Source organism: Trachymyrmex septentrionalis, unplaced genomic scaffold, assembly GCF_001594115.1.
Source record: "Trachymyrmex septentrionalis isolate Tsep2-gDNA-1 unplaced genomic scaffold, Tsep1.0 scaffold19, whole genome shotgun sequence".
In the NCBI taxonomy this organism is placed as follows: Eukaryota; Metazoa; Arthropoda; class Insecta; order Hymenoptera; family Formicidae; genus Trachymyrmex; species Trachymyrmex septentrionalis.
The window spans coordinates 2,888,443-2,902,894 of NW_017305071.1; the positions used below are offsets into that span (position 1 = coordinate 2,888,443).

Below are 14,452 nucleotides of genomic sequence, written 5' to 3' on the forward strand. Positions count from 1 at the left end.
CCTGCTGCAGTAATACCATCTCGAAGAGCAGCTAACACATCAGGTCTACGTAAAATTTTGCGATGGTTATCGTCTTCGTCTTCAACGGATTCTGTACCGCTAGCATTGGCGGCGCGTTCCGGATCGGTTGTCATATTACTACAATTCAAATGTGTCGCTATATCAATTCACTTCCTTTGGCCAATTATCTATTATTCTAATCTAAAAGTTTCTTAGCGTTCACAGCTGTAAACTTGATTTTTAAAGCCATAAACTTGGTAACATCAAACTGTCTTCAATCTGCTTGAATTTTACGTAGACTGAGAACATTATATATATTTCTGTACACTACTATACAGTACATGGTAACTTCACGTGACTCGATCACTAAAGCAGTGCTAACATTTATGCTAATATACATTGCTAGGTATAAATAAAAAGGCAAGCGACTAATTTTGAGCAGATCTTTAATAACTTGTTTTTGCAACATAATTCAGGAATAAGTAGGTAAAAAAGCGTGTAAGTAGCTCGATTATTACAATGAGTACCAGGAAAAATCTCTAGAAGCCTGTTCTTTTTAGCTAAACTTTTGCACAGTTCATCTTCCTTCCTTTTTTCTTCCAGAGGAAGAAAGAAGAAAAAGATGAACTAGTTCAAAAGTTCAACTAAAAAAACAGGCCTGATGTAACATAAATTCTTTCACTATCGCATGGGACAACTCAATAAGATCTTGATTTAGATTTCTAATAAATACAAATTATTTCATATCCCTTAATAACAAAAACACTTGGTAAAAAAAAAAATGTTTCAACAACTTGGCTACAAGATAGTGTTCTAGGTAATAAACTTAGGAAATCGATTAAATTTCTCAGACACAAAAATGTACAATGTGACGTGATACGTAAAATAACGTGCCAGATTCATGGGATCGCACAAGACGCACGTGACGGGATAAAAGGAACATTCGGATAGCCATAGCCTCAAGTCACGTTGATTTCGTGTCAAAAATTGAGCGAGCGGCACATCTTCTTGCATTACAGTAAATTACTAGAATTGTCCAGAATACATAATTTCCAGCAATTCACTGCAAGTAAGAAAACGTGCATTGCCGCTGGCTTTATACGCTCGAATTTTTATGAACCCCTCGACCAAGTGAATCGGTCTGTGCGCGAACTTGAGAGTCGAATGGAAGATTATTCCAGAGTTTCGGTTGCAAGATCAGGACTGACGAGAGTACGAGATTGGATGCGCGTGGCGAGAGCGTCGGCGAGACGACACGTTGAATGACATTGAGAGGACGAGACTAAAGGCAACTAAGGGCCCCAAGATTCGCGCCTCGCGACGCTCAGTTCCACAGGAGAATTCGGCCGGGAATGGCTCGGTGGGAACGTGCACGTGGCACGAGGACAACGAGGTCGTACGACGTACGACGTACGACGGAAGATGGATGTGAAGAAGGACGAAACGTGGGGGACAAAGTGCGCGCGCGAGGAACAACGTCACGGCGAGGTACGTCGCGACGTGATGCAAATAATTTCTGCCTCCGCGGCGTCGCGGCCAGATTCCGTATTCCCGATTAACGGGTCCTACCTTCGTATCACGAAGTCGGGATCCGCGTGTGAGATAGGTGAAAACCAAACCTGACGAAACCAGAAAACGAACAACGGACTGCAACGGACCGGTCGCTGCTGCCTCTTTAACGACGGTTGGGTCGCGGGTATATGCGCGATACGAAGAGGGATGAACGGCGGTTGAGAATCGCGATCAATCGCGATCTCTCGATTCTCTCTGTTCAAGTACTCGAAACTCGAAACACGGGAATCGATAGGCCTGTTCTTTTTGACTGAACTTTTGTACCAGTGCATCTTTCTTCTTCTTCTTTCCTTCTAAAGAGAAAAGGAAAAAAGATGAACCGGTGGCAAAAGTTCAGTTAAAAAGAACAGGCCTGATGTGTTTCGTTGCGCTCAATAACTGAAATAAGCGTATTAAATTAGAGCAACTTCAATTAAATTTCAATTGTTGATCTATTAATCTGTATTATAATTATAATACAGATATTTGTGTTATTTTATTAACACGAATAGAATTATTAAGTTTATTTAACTTATTTGGATAAAAGATTCAAAATTGTTTTTACGAGAAAAGAAGGAAAGATGAAACACATAAAGATTCAGCTACAAAGCTTGAAGGAAAAAAACGAATAAAATGTTACAGAGATTAAGAATTAAAAATATCAAAATGTAGCGTTAACAAATTGACAGTATTTAAAGCATTAAATTTATCCGCGTTGCTTGAAATTTTCAAAAATTTTTTCTGCGTTGAAAAGAGAAGGAAGTAAAGATTCTGAATACCAAAAGTGCAAGCAACACGAATAGACTTATTAAAAACATCGGACTTAAATTGAGAAATACGAAAGAATAAAAAATATTAAGAAATTTTTTGTTTTGTTTTGTTTTTGTTAAAGATTATTAATGCGTTCGGGGAGACGCTATTAGAGCTATTTGGGACATTCTATCCTTGTTTTACATCTAAAAACAATGAAGAAAGCATGACAGAAGTAGTGCTAATAGCGTTTTCCCGAATGCACCATATATAGGCAAAAGATATGTAAAGCTATTTCTAATGTCGTCATTGGTCGCGAGATGCAGCCGCTTGATGAAAACGCAACCAAGGCTGCTTTTTCATGCTGACGCATGAAAATGCAGCCTAAATATTCCGAAATTTAAATTCGCCGTCCGGTGTGACGTCTATATCAATCTCGCGCCGGGTGCGCCGTGACGTTGGCACGAAAATAACGCAGTCTCGGCGCAGCGTAGCATTCGTACGTATTATTCGTGTCAATTCGCATTCGCTGTGGTTATGTTTTGCGACGAGATCCGAGACTCAGGTGACCGTGATTATATCATTTTTTTCCCTTCCGGTGCGCAACAAGAATCGTCACCATCGTCACGGTCGTTCCTACTCGTCGCGAGTTAAATTCACTTTCCCCCCTTTCCCTCCATCTCTTTCCTTCTCTCTTGCGCTCCCCCGTTGAGCTATTTTCACACGCGCGCATTTTCGGGGAAGCGACTACCCGGGAACGGTGAAATATGTGTGTACGTATTCGTGCGACGCGATAACACTCGGCCGAAAAATATGTCAGCGGGCATCACGGATCCGAACGGGATTGTCACGCGAGTGGAACACACACACGATGGCTACCTCATCGATGAAGTCGACTACATCAACCTGTCGGACCTGCAGTTCGATGACGACGACGACGTTTGGTGGGTGTCGCTCGCCCGTCGATGACCCTTTAATCGGCCTGCACCTCCTTGGAATATGCTCACCATATTTGTCTTTAATTCCCTACTCCATTTTTCTACTCGGAATATGAATAAAAACAATAAGAATAATGAGCATAATAAATAACAGTACGTTTTGAATTGGGAGCATGTGTTGTTTGTAGATGAAGTTTCATTTAATTGGTAGATTTCTACATTTTTCTTTATATGGTTTAATATATATTGCTCTTGAGTCAATTTTAATTATATGTATTTAAGAATTATCTGTATATTAGTCTAGTTGATTTATTGTGGCCTATAAGTTTCTAAAATAACTTGGAAATGTAGAAGATAAAACTTTTATCAGGGTTATATATTTTAAGATTACATTTTACATGGACTATTTATGTATTGTTTATACTAAATTTACACAAATTTTTTTCATATAGACATAGTAGTGTAAATAGACATAGTATGTAAATTATTAGAAATTTTATGATATAATATAGAAAAGAAGTAATTAGGTTTTATGATTGTTAATATAATCTGATTCCAATATTGGTAAATAAAAATATATAAACGAGATAAAAAGCTTTAAGTAGTCCAGTGTAACGATAAAAAACATAAGCTTTGATGATTCATACATTATTTATGTAAATTATATATAAAACATATGACGAATTCAGGTACTTGTATTATACTAGATTAGTATATACTAAAAGCTACTTATACATAAAATTAGTAAAGTTAAATGTAAAAGCATATGACTACTTAACAAATTAAATACCTAATATTGACATGTCATGTTATTTTACAGAATAATACATGTATTATTTCATTGTAAAGTTATTTATATTATGCTCCTACATTTAGATACTTTATATAAAACAGCCTTTAATATGTACTAATTCAATGTAGTACAGATGGCTGAATTTTCTCCAATAGAGTACATAATTTACATTATATTATGTAGATGTGTACAATATCAGGAGATATGGTAGTGTTTCGATCATGTTTTACTCATAAATTTTACACACAATTCTGATTTTTATATTTGTTAAGGAAAAGGACAAATGAGTCAAGTGTAATTAGTAAGGTGCAAATTAGATTTATTTGTATCTAGAAAATGTACAACAAACTGTGATTATGATTATATTATATATATTTTAAATAAGAATAGACTCAATTTGCGTCTAACTGCACTTGTGTCTTGCTCTGTGCACCTTTTGCTTAATGAATTTTGAGAAAATAAATTAATATATTTTTATTTTCTAATATAATAAAATATTAATTTTTTTTGTTTTATTTCAATGTTAATGAATTAACTTGATTAAATTAATTTTGATTTAATTGTTAATTTAAGATTATTTTTTCTTAGGTTATACATGCCTCTGCATTGCTCAACTGGATCTACAATTCAGGATATATATGCCTGGCTGAAGACAGAACCGGAATTGGATGTTCGAAGTACAAAACATGATAATATTGCATTAATTTATCCGCTAAATATTCTCAGCTTTATTTACAATCTCATAATCTAAGCATTACTTGCTATTGTTATTAAATTTAATATGTATATTTAGATAACAAAAAATGCATCGACACGAGAACATTCACGAGACCTAAGAAACGATCAGCTCGAATGAGCTTTGAATCGATTTTCGAGGGACTACCGCCTTCTACAACGGATGTACAGAAGCTGCAAGATATAGATATTACATACATAGAAAATGTAGGTTGTTCAACCGTCTTATATATTCTATATATATAACCGTCTTATATATATTCTATGTAGATATATAATATTAAAGTATGATTGTTATACATATAAAAGGATTTTCCTTATATTTGAAATAAATAGCTTATATGATCTGATAATAAAGTTCCCGGATTGCAATAATAAAAAACAGACATTTCAGATAACAAATTGTTATATTTTATCTCTTAAAGTAGTCCATCAATATACACATGTCTTTGATATAAAATCTTAATTTTTTTTAAATCTGTTGAAATGCTATTCAAAACATTTATCTCATTTCACTGAATATCTTCGATAGCTTGAAAATATTTATCTTTCATAATATTTTTGTATGCTGTTGGAATAATATGAAATCAATCCAAATGTTGAACTGTTGGAATAATATGAAATCAATCCAAATGTTGACAAAAACGATGATTCTTTTCAGCGTAACAATATTGTCATGTAATTTTCTTGGTCAAGAAAGAGGTTGAGATTAATCACGCATCTTATTTGCCGGAACTAGCTCTTTCGGATTTCGTACTGTTCTTAAAGATCAAAAACATGAAAGATAAACATTTTCAAGACATCGATAACAATTAAAAAAATATGACGAGTACTCTAAATAGCATTCTAAATATGGACTTAAAAAAATATTGGAAGCTTTGTATCAAAGATATGTGGAGTGTATTGGTATCATAGGAGACTATAGAAAATAACATAACATTTTGTTATTGGAGATATTTGTGTTTTTTTTAGCACTGCAGTCTGGAAATTTTATTGTCTATATATTTTGTAAAATTAATTTTGAATATTTTTCTGTTGAACAATACTAATTAATTATATATTAATTAAAATCTATAATACATTATTATATTAAATATGAATGAAATTTTATTTTGTATCATTATGTAGGTGGAAAAATATTTACCTGCAATAATTAGAGATAAAGAATCTGTGCCACCGATCTTGAAGCCGTCTACCAAAACGGCTTTAAATATCTTATCCGACGAAATCTCAGTGACATCAGGGCAGGAAAGCATGGAAGCTTTCTTAAATATGTCACAATCCAAAGGAATAGATTCATTTATAAATTTAGGGGAACCCGAGTTCAGTGATATGTTGATGAACATATCACAGCCTTCTATTTTGAGTGCATCTGTTATCGCAAACGAATCCATATTTATTAAAAACAATATACCACCAGTAATAAATAAAAACATGGCTCAAAACAGCGACATGGAAAAAAGCTCAAACTCTGATGATATTAATAATGAAACATATGTGATGCAAAACTCTGACAAAACAATTACACCGGACAAAATTTATTGCACAAATACTTTAAGCAACACCTGCAAAGAATTTCTTCAACTCGATAAAGTCTTGAACGAGACATATAATGCGGCAGCTCATAGTGGAACATCAGCAAGATCGAGTCTCGACAAACAAGAGGCCGCTTTGTCTTCCACTTTTGTAGCCGAGCCTAATGCTAATACTAATTTCGTGCAATTACAAAATGAAGCAAGTAATGGCATTGAATTACTAGATACTACATATCTATCTTCAGCAAAAGGCGCTAAGAGATCAAATTCGCCAGTATCGATTGTTAGCGATACGTACATACCTACAACGCGCGTAAATAAAGCAGATTTGAATGTAACATGTGATATTCTGCCAGATAAAATCGAATCTGTAGCGCTTTTCACGCGTGAGACACTTGCAAAGGAAAGCGCTTTAGATATGTCTTTTAATGTACCTATCTATAACCAATCCACGCCAATGAATCCAAGTATGCCGAACGCAACATCGAAATTCGCTACGAAACATTTGAACCAGCCGCAACCAGTTGTGCATCCCACGTTAAAAGCTCCCACGTCATTAAGACGAGAGTTGCTGGCAGAGATTCAACGAAGTGGCGAACACAAGCTGGATTCCACGTACAATCATATTCCTAGCGATCATCCTAATTTGAAAGACACCAAGGAAAATGTTCATATAGCCTATAATGAAAATGAGACTGACGGTTCTTCGACGAACAAATACCATACGTACAAAAAATCGGCGTTTACCAGGATGACCAGTCAGTATACAAGCCAGAATGAAACGGCTGTAACCGCTCAAAAGGAATTGCCAATGGACCAACGTAAATTTTACACTTTTACAAAGAAAAATAACCCCATCGAAAGAACTAATAATATCGCTAATGAGAACGTCGAGACACATCCAAGCATGGATAGCACGTTTTGTAAACCCCATCTTCCAAAAATACAGCAGAAAAGGAACGTGCCGAGGGCGTTGTCAAAATTGCCACAGTTCCTGCAAAAATCCAATCCCAATCTTGTATCGAGTTCGCTAAAGAATGTCAGCGGTGTACCTATTGTTCGTACAAGCATATCCAGTATAGGATACATCAAGGGCTCGCAACCCAATATTAAGCAAAACGTCGCAAAGAAGTCGCAGCTGCCGAGTAAGTTACATCCGTATGGCAAGATGAAGAGCGGTTCTGAGCAACGGCTGCTCGAGGCCAACGTGAATACGAATAATCAGTTTCCGATGGAGGGTGTGATTGCTGGCTCGACAGAGAGCATAGAGAGCACTCACAGCGTTCACAGCGCTCCCGACCTGGATGACAGACTTAGTACATGCTCTGACAGCAGTAATCATAATTCGTGCAGCAAACAAACAATGAATATCGAGCAATTACATCAATTAGTGCGAATGCAGGAAGAGAGTAAGTGTTGTAAATTACTATCTATAAAATTAATTTCATATGAACATTTGAAAGATATCGTTGAAAAATCGCTAATTCTAAATTTGCACTTTCAGGTTTAAAGCAAGATTTATCGCCCAAATTGAACAGACAAGTTCTAGAGAACATGTGGGTCGCAGAGAAAAAGGATTTGCCTTCCCCAATTTTGAAAAACGGTGTTCAACACAACGAGATTGATGAACATTTACTAAATAATGATTTAAGTATGAAAAGCAGCTCTCCGATAATCAGTCCTACTGGGTCTAGTCACGCATTAAATGATGGTAATTAGATATTTTTCTAATTAAATTAAAATGAATAATTTAACTTGAAATAAATTAAGTAAATAAAAAATATATGTGTGCATCTTTAAGGAAATGCCGAAGGTAACATAGCAAAGACCAAGGATGAAATTGTAGTTGAAAAGACAGAAGTATGTATTACTTTGTGTAAACACTTACTGTGATATTACGAAATCAAAATTTAAATATTTAACAATAAGCTAATCAAACTTATTCATTACTTCTTCAAGTTTGCTACTTACTATTAGAAGAATTAGGAACAAATTATTACATATCGAATATATGAAAGAATTATATAATTCTATTGACTTGTAGGGTCCGAATCAAGTAGTGCCTAAAACTGAGAATAAGACTCGGTTGAGACAGCCGACCAATTGGAGCACCGGAAGCAAGCCAGCTGCTGTGATAAGCGGAATTCCTAGACCCGCCTCGCGTATACCGGCTCTCAGATTTGTTCGACCGAACGCGAAAACCACTCAAGCCGATTTGAGAAAAGGATGCACGTGAAATTCCGAATGATGAAAGCAAGCAAGGAAAAACAGGGACTTACAATATAAATATTTAGTTTAATCACTAATATGGCGATTAACGGGAATTTTCAGTTCTAATAGATAGTAACGATAAAGTTTCTCGAAGCTGATAAAAATTCAGTATTATTGAGCTTCCAAGTTGGATGATACAAGGGGATTATTATTAATATTTGCGTGTTATTTGTTTGTATTTAATTTGTAAAATTGGTAATAATATCGTCTCACGTTATTACTCCTATTTATATATATATAGGATATGCATTTTTTTTACAATTTGAAGCATAATTGTCTTGCTTTGATAAGGATTGAAAATATTTATACTTATACAAACTTGTAAAATATTTTAGGAGTTTGTCTCTATTGATTGATTACTAAATAATATATTAAAAAAACGCGATCTAGCTCGCGGATAAGATTTCGTTTAAGTCGTAAATTTTATCGTTGCCAAAACCAAGATTTCAAGATGTAGATTGTATTGGTGTTGTTTGTAATTTCTATATAATGTAAAAATTTAAATTTTCATTCGGTGTTTTATATGAAAAGCCGAAAAGAAAGGAGCTATTTTTTACATAATAGTCTATACAAACAATGAAAATAAATCTAAAATCTTTGTACATAAGAATAATATATATAGCGTTATAGAAAAATTGTTCAAATATTTTCTATTAAATAATAAATGACAGATCAGTCGACAAATTATAGAAAAGAATGCATATGAAAAGAAAAGACTGCAAGTGTAATTCACATTTTTGCGAGCAAAATTTAGTTTTCATCTCCTCTCATCTCCGTCCTGTTGTATCTCTGCTGTCTTTTCGATAAAATTGCTCGTTTTGTCAAATCATTTGAGACATATCATCGTGCTTACATATAATACAAAAAAAATTATAAAAGATTGATACAATGATATATATGTATAACAAAAATTGTTCGATCTGTACGTACATTCATATCAGGTGCTCGGTACCTGTTTAAATATTAAAATACTGAAATATATTAAACATCAATTCGACGCATTTTTTAGATTAAAAAAGAAAATAAAAACAAAATATTCTGTGATTTTATATATTGTCGTATCGCGTATAGATATATATACATTTTGTATAGAAAGTTTTTTTGATACACATTGATAGTACTAAAATCGAAAATATGGAGCTGCACTTCAATTTCTTGTAGATTCCACATTCTGCACAATGAATGCAGTTAGGTCATACGCTTTGCTTCGTTTACTAAGAAAACTCGCAAACTTCTAATTTAACTTGAACATTCTAAAAAATTGTCAATTACAGCATATCATAGCGCGAAACATATTAAACATGTTATTTATATATTGATATAAATAATATTTGTTTATTAAAAAAGAGATATTGTAAGATTTTTTCGAATGAGTTATATTCCTTCTGTAATTAAATTGCAGAAAAAAATTCTAGATTATTAATATTTATTCTCTATAGGAGAATTACGCAAATAATATTCTATCGAATGAGTTATATATTTCTATAATTGCAGAAATATTTAATTAAATTCTACGTTATTGATATTTATTTTCTATAACAGAATAGCAAATTAATTTTAATCACGAGCCAGGAGTGAAATAATGTATGCCTATTGTAAATAATAAAACGAATAAGTATGATCGTCGTATCATGATCTTTATTTATATCGATAAGTGCTAGACCTTAAGTGCCTTTATTGTATTAATCGAGATACAAACAGCGGTTTTTTTATACATGAAAATACAAAAACTAAGAAAATGCGCTCATTCATCTATCAATTTTTACTGCCCAAATAATGCTGAAAATATTTAATGTTATTACCTTTTTTTATAAATCTTGTAATAAATAATATAATATACATGTTATTATGTATCTTCATTCGTTTCTATTCTATTAGAACCAAACGCGATACACTCCTTTTTGTAAAACTGTAATTTTAACCTTTTGTTTTATATATATTTCGCATTTAAAAATATTTTTCAGCATTTAATAAACAATATTTAACCCTCAATTACAGCAACGTACTTAAAGCGAAAATTTTTGGACGATTGTACAATTTATACAATTGGTACTGAGATTCTAAATTGTAGGTAAAAAAATTTTAAAAACTTCCTCTATCAATCGCCGTGGTTTACTTGCATTGTGTACTTCAAACAGTCTTAGATTTTGTAAACACGTAATTTTTATAGCTATATATTGGAATTAAATATAGGATCAAAATTATTACTTTCTTTTTAATTTCGTATGATAAACTAATGCATCGCTTTAGTAAAAATACACACTTTAGTATGGTTTTCTGATGCTTTTTTTATAAAAGAAGAATGAATAATTTATTACGCTACACACAATGTACCAAAATTGTCATCGGTACTATAAAAGACTAGATATATACTCCTCGATTACAGCGACAAATAAACATATATATATATATTTATATATAATCGAATGTGCAAAATGCTTTTTGCTGTCCAACAAATATTTCTGATTAGTCACATAGGAAAAATGTAAATAAGAACATTTCTGTAATAGTGATGCAAACATAAAAATACAGACAATATACATCTAATAGTGATAATAAATGTGCATTTCGTTACACATGAATTAGTACATAGGATGAAAACTGCGTATACTTAAAATATTATTGTGAGAAATTGGAATGTGAAAATATTTCGTGATGTAAATAACAAAAGAATGCAATAATGACGGATATAAACACGACAATTATAGCGACATAATACAGGTACCTATTTTTACAATATTGCAATAAATATGTTCTATTAATCGTTAAATGTTACTACATTAAGAGCTACTCTAATAATTAGTACTCGGATGATTAGGCAATAACTATGTATCAGATACTACCTAATCATCTGATGCTTGCCAAATATTTAAATAATCGATTTGTTTACAAAACACTGGGAAACTTTTAGCAAAATGCTTTGGTCGTTTTCTTATACGTCTCCGCTTAACTCAAATAATACACACAAATATAAATATGTGAACATAAATATGTGAACACATATACATTAAATTAAACTTACATCTTGAATAGTTTTTTAAAGATGTGTTTTAAAGATGTGTTTGTAATTTAGTAATGCATGATTATACTGACGTATAATGTAAAGTTATGTGAAACAATTAAAATATTAAAATAATTATAGATTAATATTCAATGATTTTCGATATTAATGCAAAAGATCCAAGTTTCTCATATTCCGAATTTATCACTGGAAAAAATTTGATAGAAGATGTGCTCGATATATTTCTGATTAATAGTGTGTGCTGCATATATTCAATTTTTTAGTAATAGTGAAAATTGCACATCTCCATATGATGATAAAATAAATGATTGTATGATTTACATAGTCACTTATATTCTACTACAATATCCTACTATGACGGAATCTGTTAACACAGATTATTATTAAATATATAAATTAAGAAATATATATAATCTTTCTTTAAATATATGTGAAATACATGTAAAACGACCTGCGAGTCTTTTTGATGTTCGTTTTTGATAATTAATGTGCACATAAATTAAAAAAATATTTGAACGTACATTTTAAATTTTTGCTTTAGTGATCTTTTTAACAATGAGATCATTTCTTTCAATGAAAATAATAGAGAGCAAATGTAAATATTATTTTTTTTATAACAGTGTAAATATTATACCAAGGCACTGCAAAATCAGATCGTACTTATGGTTTATTATTTATGAACGCTCTGCGTTATATATGAATTATTCATAAAAATATATCAAATATTTAACATGTGCAAATGTACTGCATTAGTTTTTCTGAATTACTGGCCAAGGAATTCGCACCATTTCATTTTTATAAACAGCAATAATTATTCTATTTCGTCAATCAACTGTAAATAATGAAAATAGTCAAAATACAACGTGCCGTATTTTAAGTATAACGCTGTCAAGATTTTTTATCGCAGACTCAACATCTTTATATCATGAATAATATTAAAGTCGTCGTTCCGCATTATACACATTTAGTATAGAAATAGACTCGTTACGAAGTATGAAAAGTGAACACACATTTAGAGCGATTCTTTCTTCACGTTTTATCTTATAAAACGTATGATTCGTTACGCCATATTCAACATCATTTTCAGATATTTGGTAATCTACTGATTGTCCATTAGAAAGTTAACGATTTAGATACAGTAACTCGTGGACAAGTATATACTTAACTGACAATTCGATCGATGGCATTCGGCCGCATTGTTATTCACACGCCAATTTACTGTCGAAACTACTCAGAGCAATGGCGAAGGCCTGCACTGTACAAAGAGGAAATCGGTAATCCATTGTAAAAACGTCCTCTGCGACACGTCCAAACTGCATTACGACGTAGTCCACTAAAAAAAATTAATTAAAATAAATTCTTTAAAATAAATTACAAAAAAATCCTATAGACATTACATCATATACATTGTATGTAAGGCAAAAAAAATATTCAGCTTCGTCTTACCATCGCTGTCATGGACTACTTGGAAATTCTTTACAGATGCTTGAGTTACTCGCCCATGAAAGTTAAGCACATAAGACTGTGTGTCGTCGTTCCATACGGGAGTTTTGTTATGTAGCTCTATCAGATTATCCATTTGTTTTAATTTCCACCGTTCTAGAAGTATAAACAAGATATAATTGGTTATAAATATTATTAATAAAGTAATATATATTTCATACATATTAGAGTTCTAATGTAAGTACTAATTTAGTTTTATCTGTTGCTGTTACAGTTTCAACTGCACTATATAATTATGTAATTTTTATTAATAATTTTGAGTAATTAAATATTCATATAATTTTAAACTCTAATATGTATGAAATATATATTACTTTAATTTACAAAATAAACAAAATAAACACTTTTGGCACATAATTGTAAAATATATTTTAGCGTTTTATCAACTTATATATTATATTAATATTACAATTATTATTACCAAGCAAAGTTTCTGATTCAACTCGCGGGCATATCTCCACTCGTTTTTGATCGGGCGTCATACCCGGTATAATGACTGTCATTTTACGAGGGCCTTTAAAACCTAAAACGTTTGTATCATACACCACCGCGGCTAATTCCTGTCGTGGATTGAAACGCTCGTCGCGTTTATCGTCCTTCATCAACGAGTATCCGTTGTCGTAAATTGTGAATTGTGTTCCCAGAAGATTCGATCGGAGTTTACCGACATAAGATTCTCCTCCTCTCGAGAGATCTGTAGGATCGGTCGAAATCAAGTAATTGCTCGTTGCGCTTTTTTTCCTTTTTCGGCCAGCCAGTAAGAAAATCTGTAAATGCAATCGACATACTTGTAGAAGACGAACTGTGAAATTAAACGAATACAAACATACTTTTTTCCCGTAATCACGCTCTAGATGCAAGAAATAAGTTGGATAAAGTCCACGGTCCATGCCTTTTCGATCGCGTGTTATTCTACACTTGTAATGCATTTTTTTATTTGCGGGTTGTAATACAAACTGTTCAATATTGCCTTCTACGTTCCCTTCCAATTCTGGACTCTATAAAATAATACCAAGGCAGTAATTATTGTTTAATATTCGTAAATCACAAATAAAATATTTATATAACAAATTATATATAATTATAATATATATGATACTTACGGAAGAATTGTTATCTCTACTAATAAGAGTATTAGCTCCTTCCGACGGAGCCACTCGAAGCGGTGAGGAACATGGCAGAGATTCTGAAGGCGAATGTAGATCTATAGGTGACGATTCCTCATCGGCACAATCAGTGCTTTGAGAACCTTCGTATAAGCTTCTATCGTTGACCACTGCTACAAAAAAAATATAAATATTTAAATATTAGTGTAATTAATTTTAAACAAATAAAATTATATATATAATTATAA

The 14,452-nt window shown here is 32.4% G+C and overlaps 3 protein-coding genes across 7 annotated transcripts in view; 1 reads left to right on the forward strand and 2 right to left on the reverse strand.

Annotated features, from left to right (window-relative positions):
* Positions 1-1,729, reverse strand: part of LOC108746993 (nucleosome assembly protein 1-like 1-A) — a 4,288-nt gene extending 2,559 nt beyond the window's left edge. For 2 of the 4 annotated variants that reach the window (XM_018484185.1, XM_018484184.1), the window contains exon 1: positions 881-962. In XM_018484185.1, coding sequence (XP_018339687.1) covers positions 881-955 — 75 coding nt within the window. In that variant the 5' untranslated portion in view covers positions 956-962. Of the gene's footprint in view, positions 139-880; positions 963-1,569 lie in introns of those variants that run through there. The other 2 variants (XM_018484187.1, XM_018484188.1) reach the window with 2 other exon arrangements.
* Positions 1,730-2,753: 1,024 nt separating this feature from the next.
* Positions 2,754-8,712, forward strand: LOC108747023. 2 transcript variants are annotated; one of them, XM_018484234.1, is made up of 7 exons: positions 2,754-3,245; positions 4,621-4,709; positions 4,826-4,974; positions 5,896-7,711; positions 7,807-8,013; positions 8,104-8,162; positions 8,347-8,712. In XM_018484234.1, exons 1-7 carry the CDS (start codon positions 3,115-3,117, stop codon positions 8,536-8,538), a joined length of 2,643 nt encoding a protein of 880 aa, XP_018339736.1. In that variant the 5' UTR covers positions 2,754-3,114; the 3' UTR covers positions 8,539-8,712. The 2 variants fall into 2 exon arrangements, with proteins under 2 accessions (XP_018339736.1, XP_018339737.1); XM_018484235.1 differs by lacking the exon at positions 2,754-3,245 and adding an exon at positions 3,321-3,392.
* Positions 8,713-12,466: 3,754 nt separating this feature from the next.
* LOC108746967 (protein king tubby) overlaps positions 12,467-14,452 on the reverse strand; it is a 3,389-nt gene continuing 1,403 nt past the window's right edge. The window contains exons 4-8 of the mRNA XM_018484132.1: positions 14,202-14,377; positions 13,929-14,096; positions 13,520-13,865; positions 13,042-13,194; positions 12,467-12,928 (exon numbers count right to left, since the gene is read on the reverse strand). Of these exons, the coding sequence (XP_018339634.1) occupies positions 12,795-12,928; positions 13,042-13,194; positions 13,520-13,865; positions 13,929-14,096; positions 14,202-14,377 (977 nt within the window). The 3' untranslated portion in view covers positions 12,467-12,794. The remainder of the gene's footprint in view (positions 12,929-13,041; positions 13,195-13,519; positions 13,866-13,928; positions 14,097-14,201; positions 14,378-14,452) is intronic.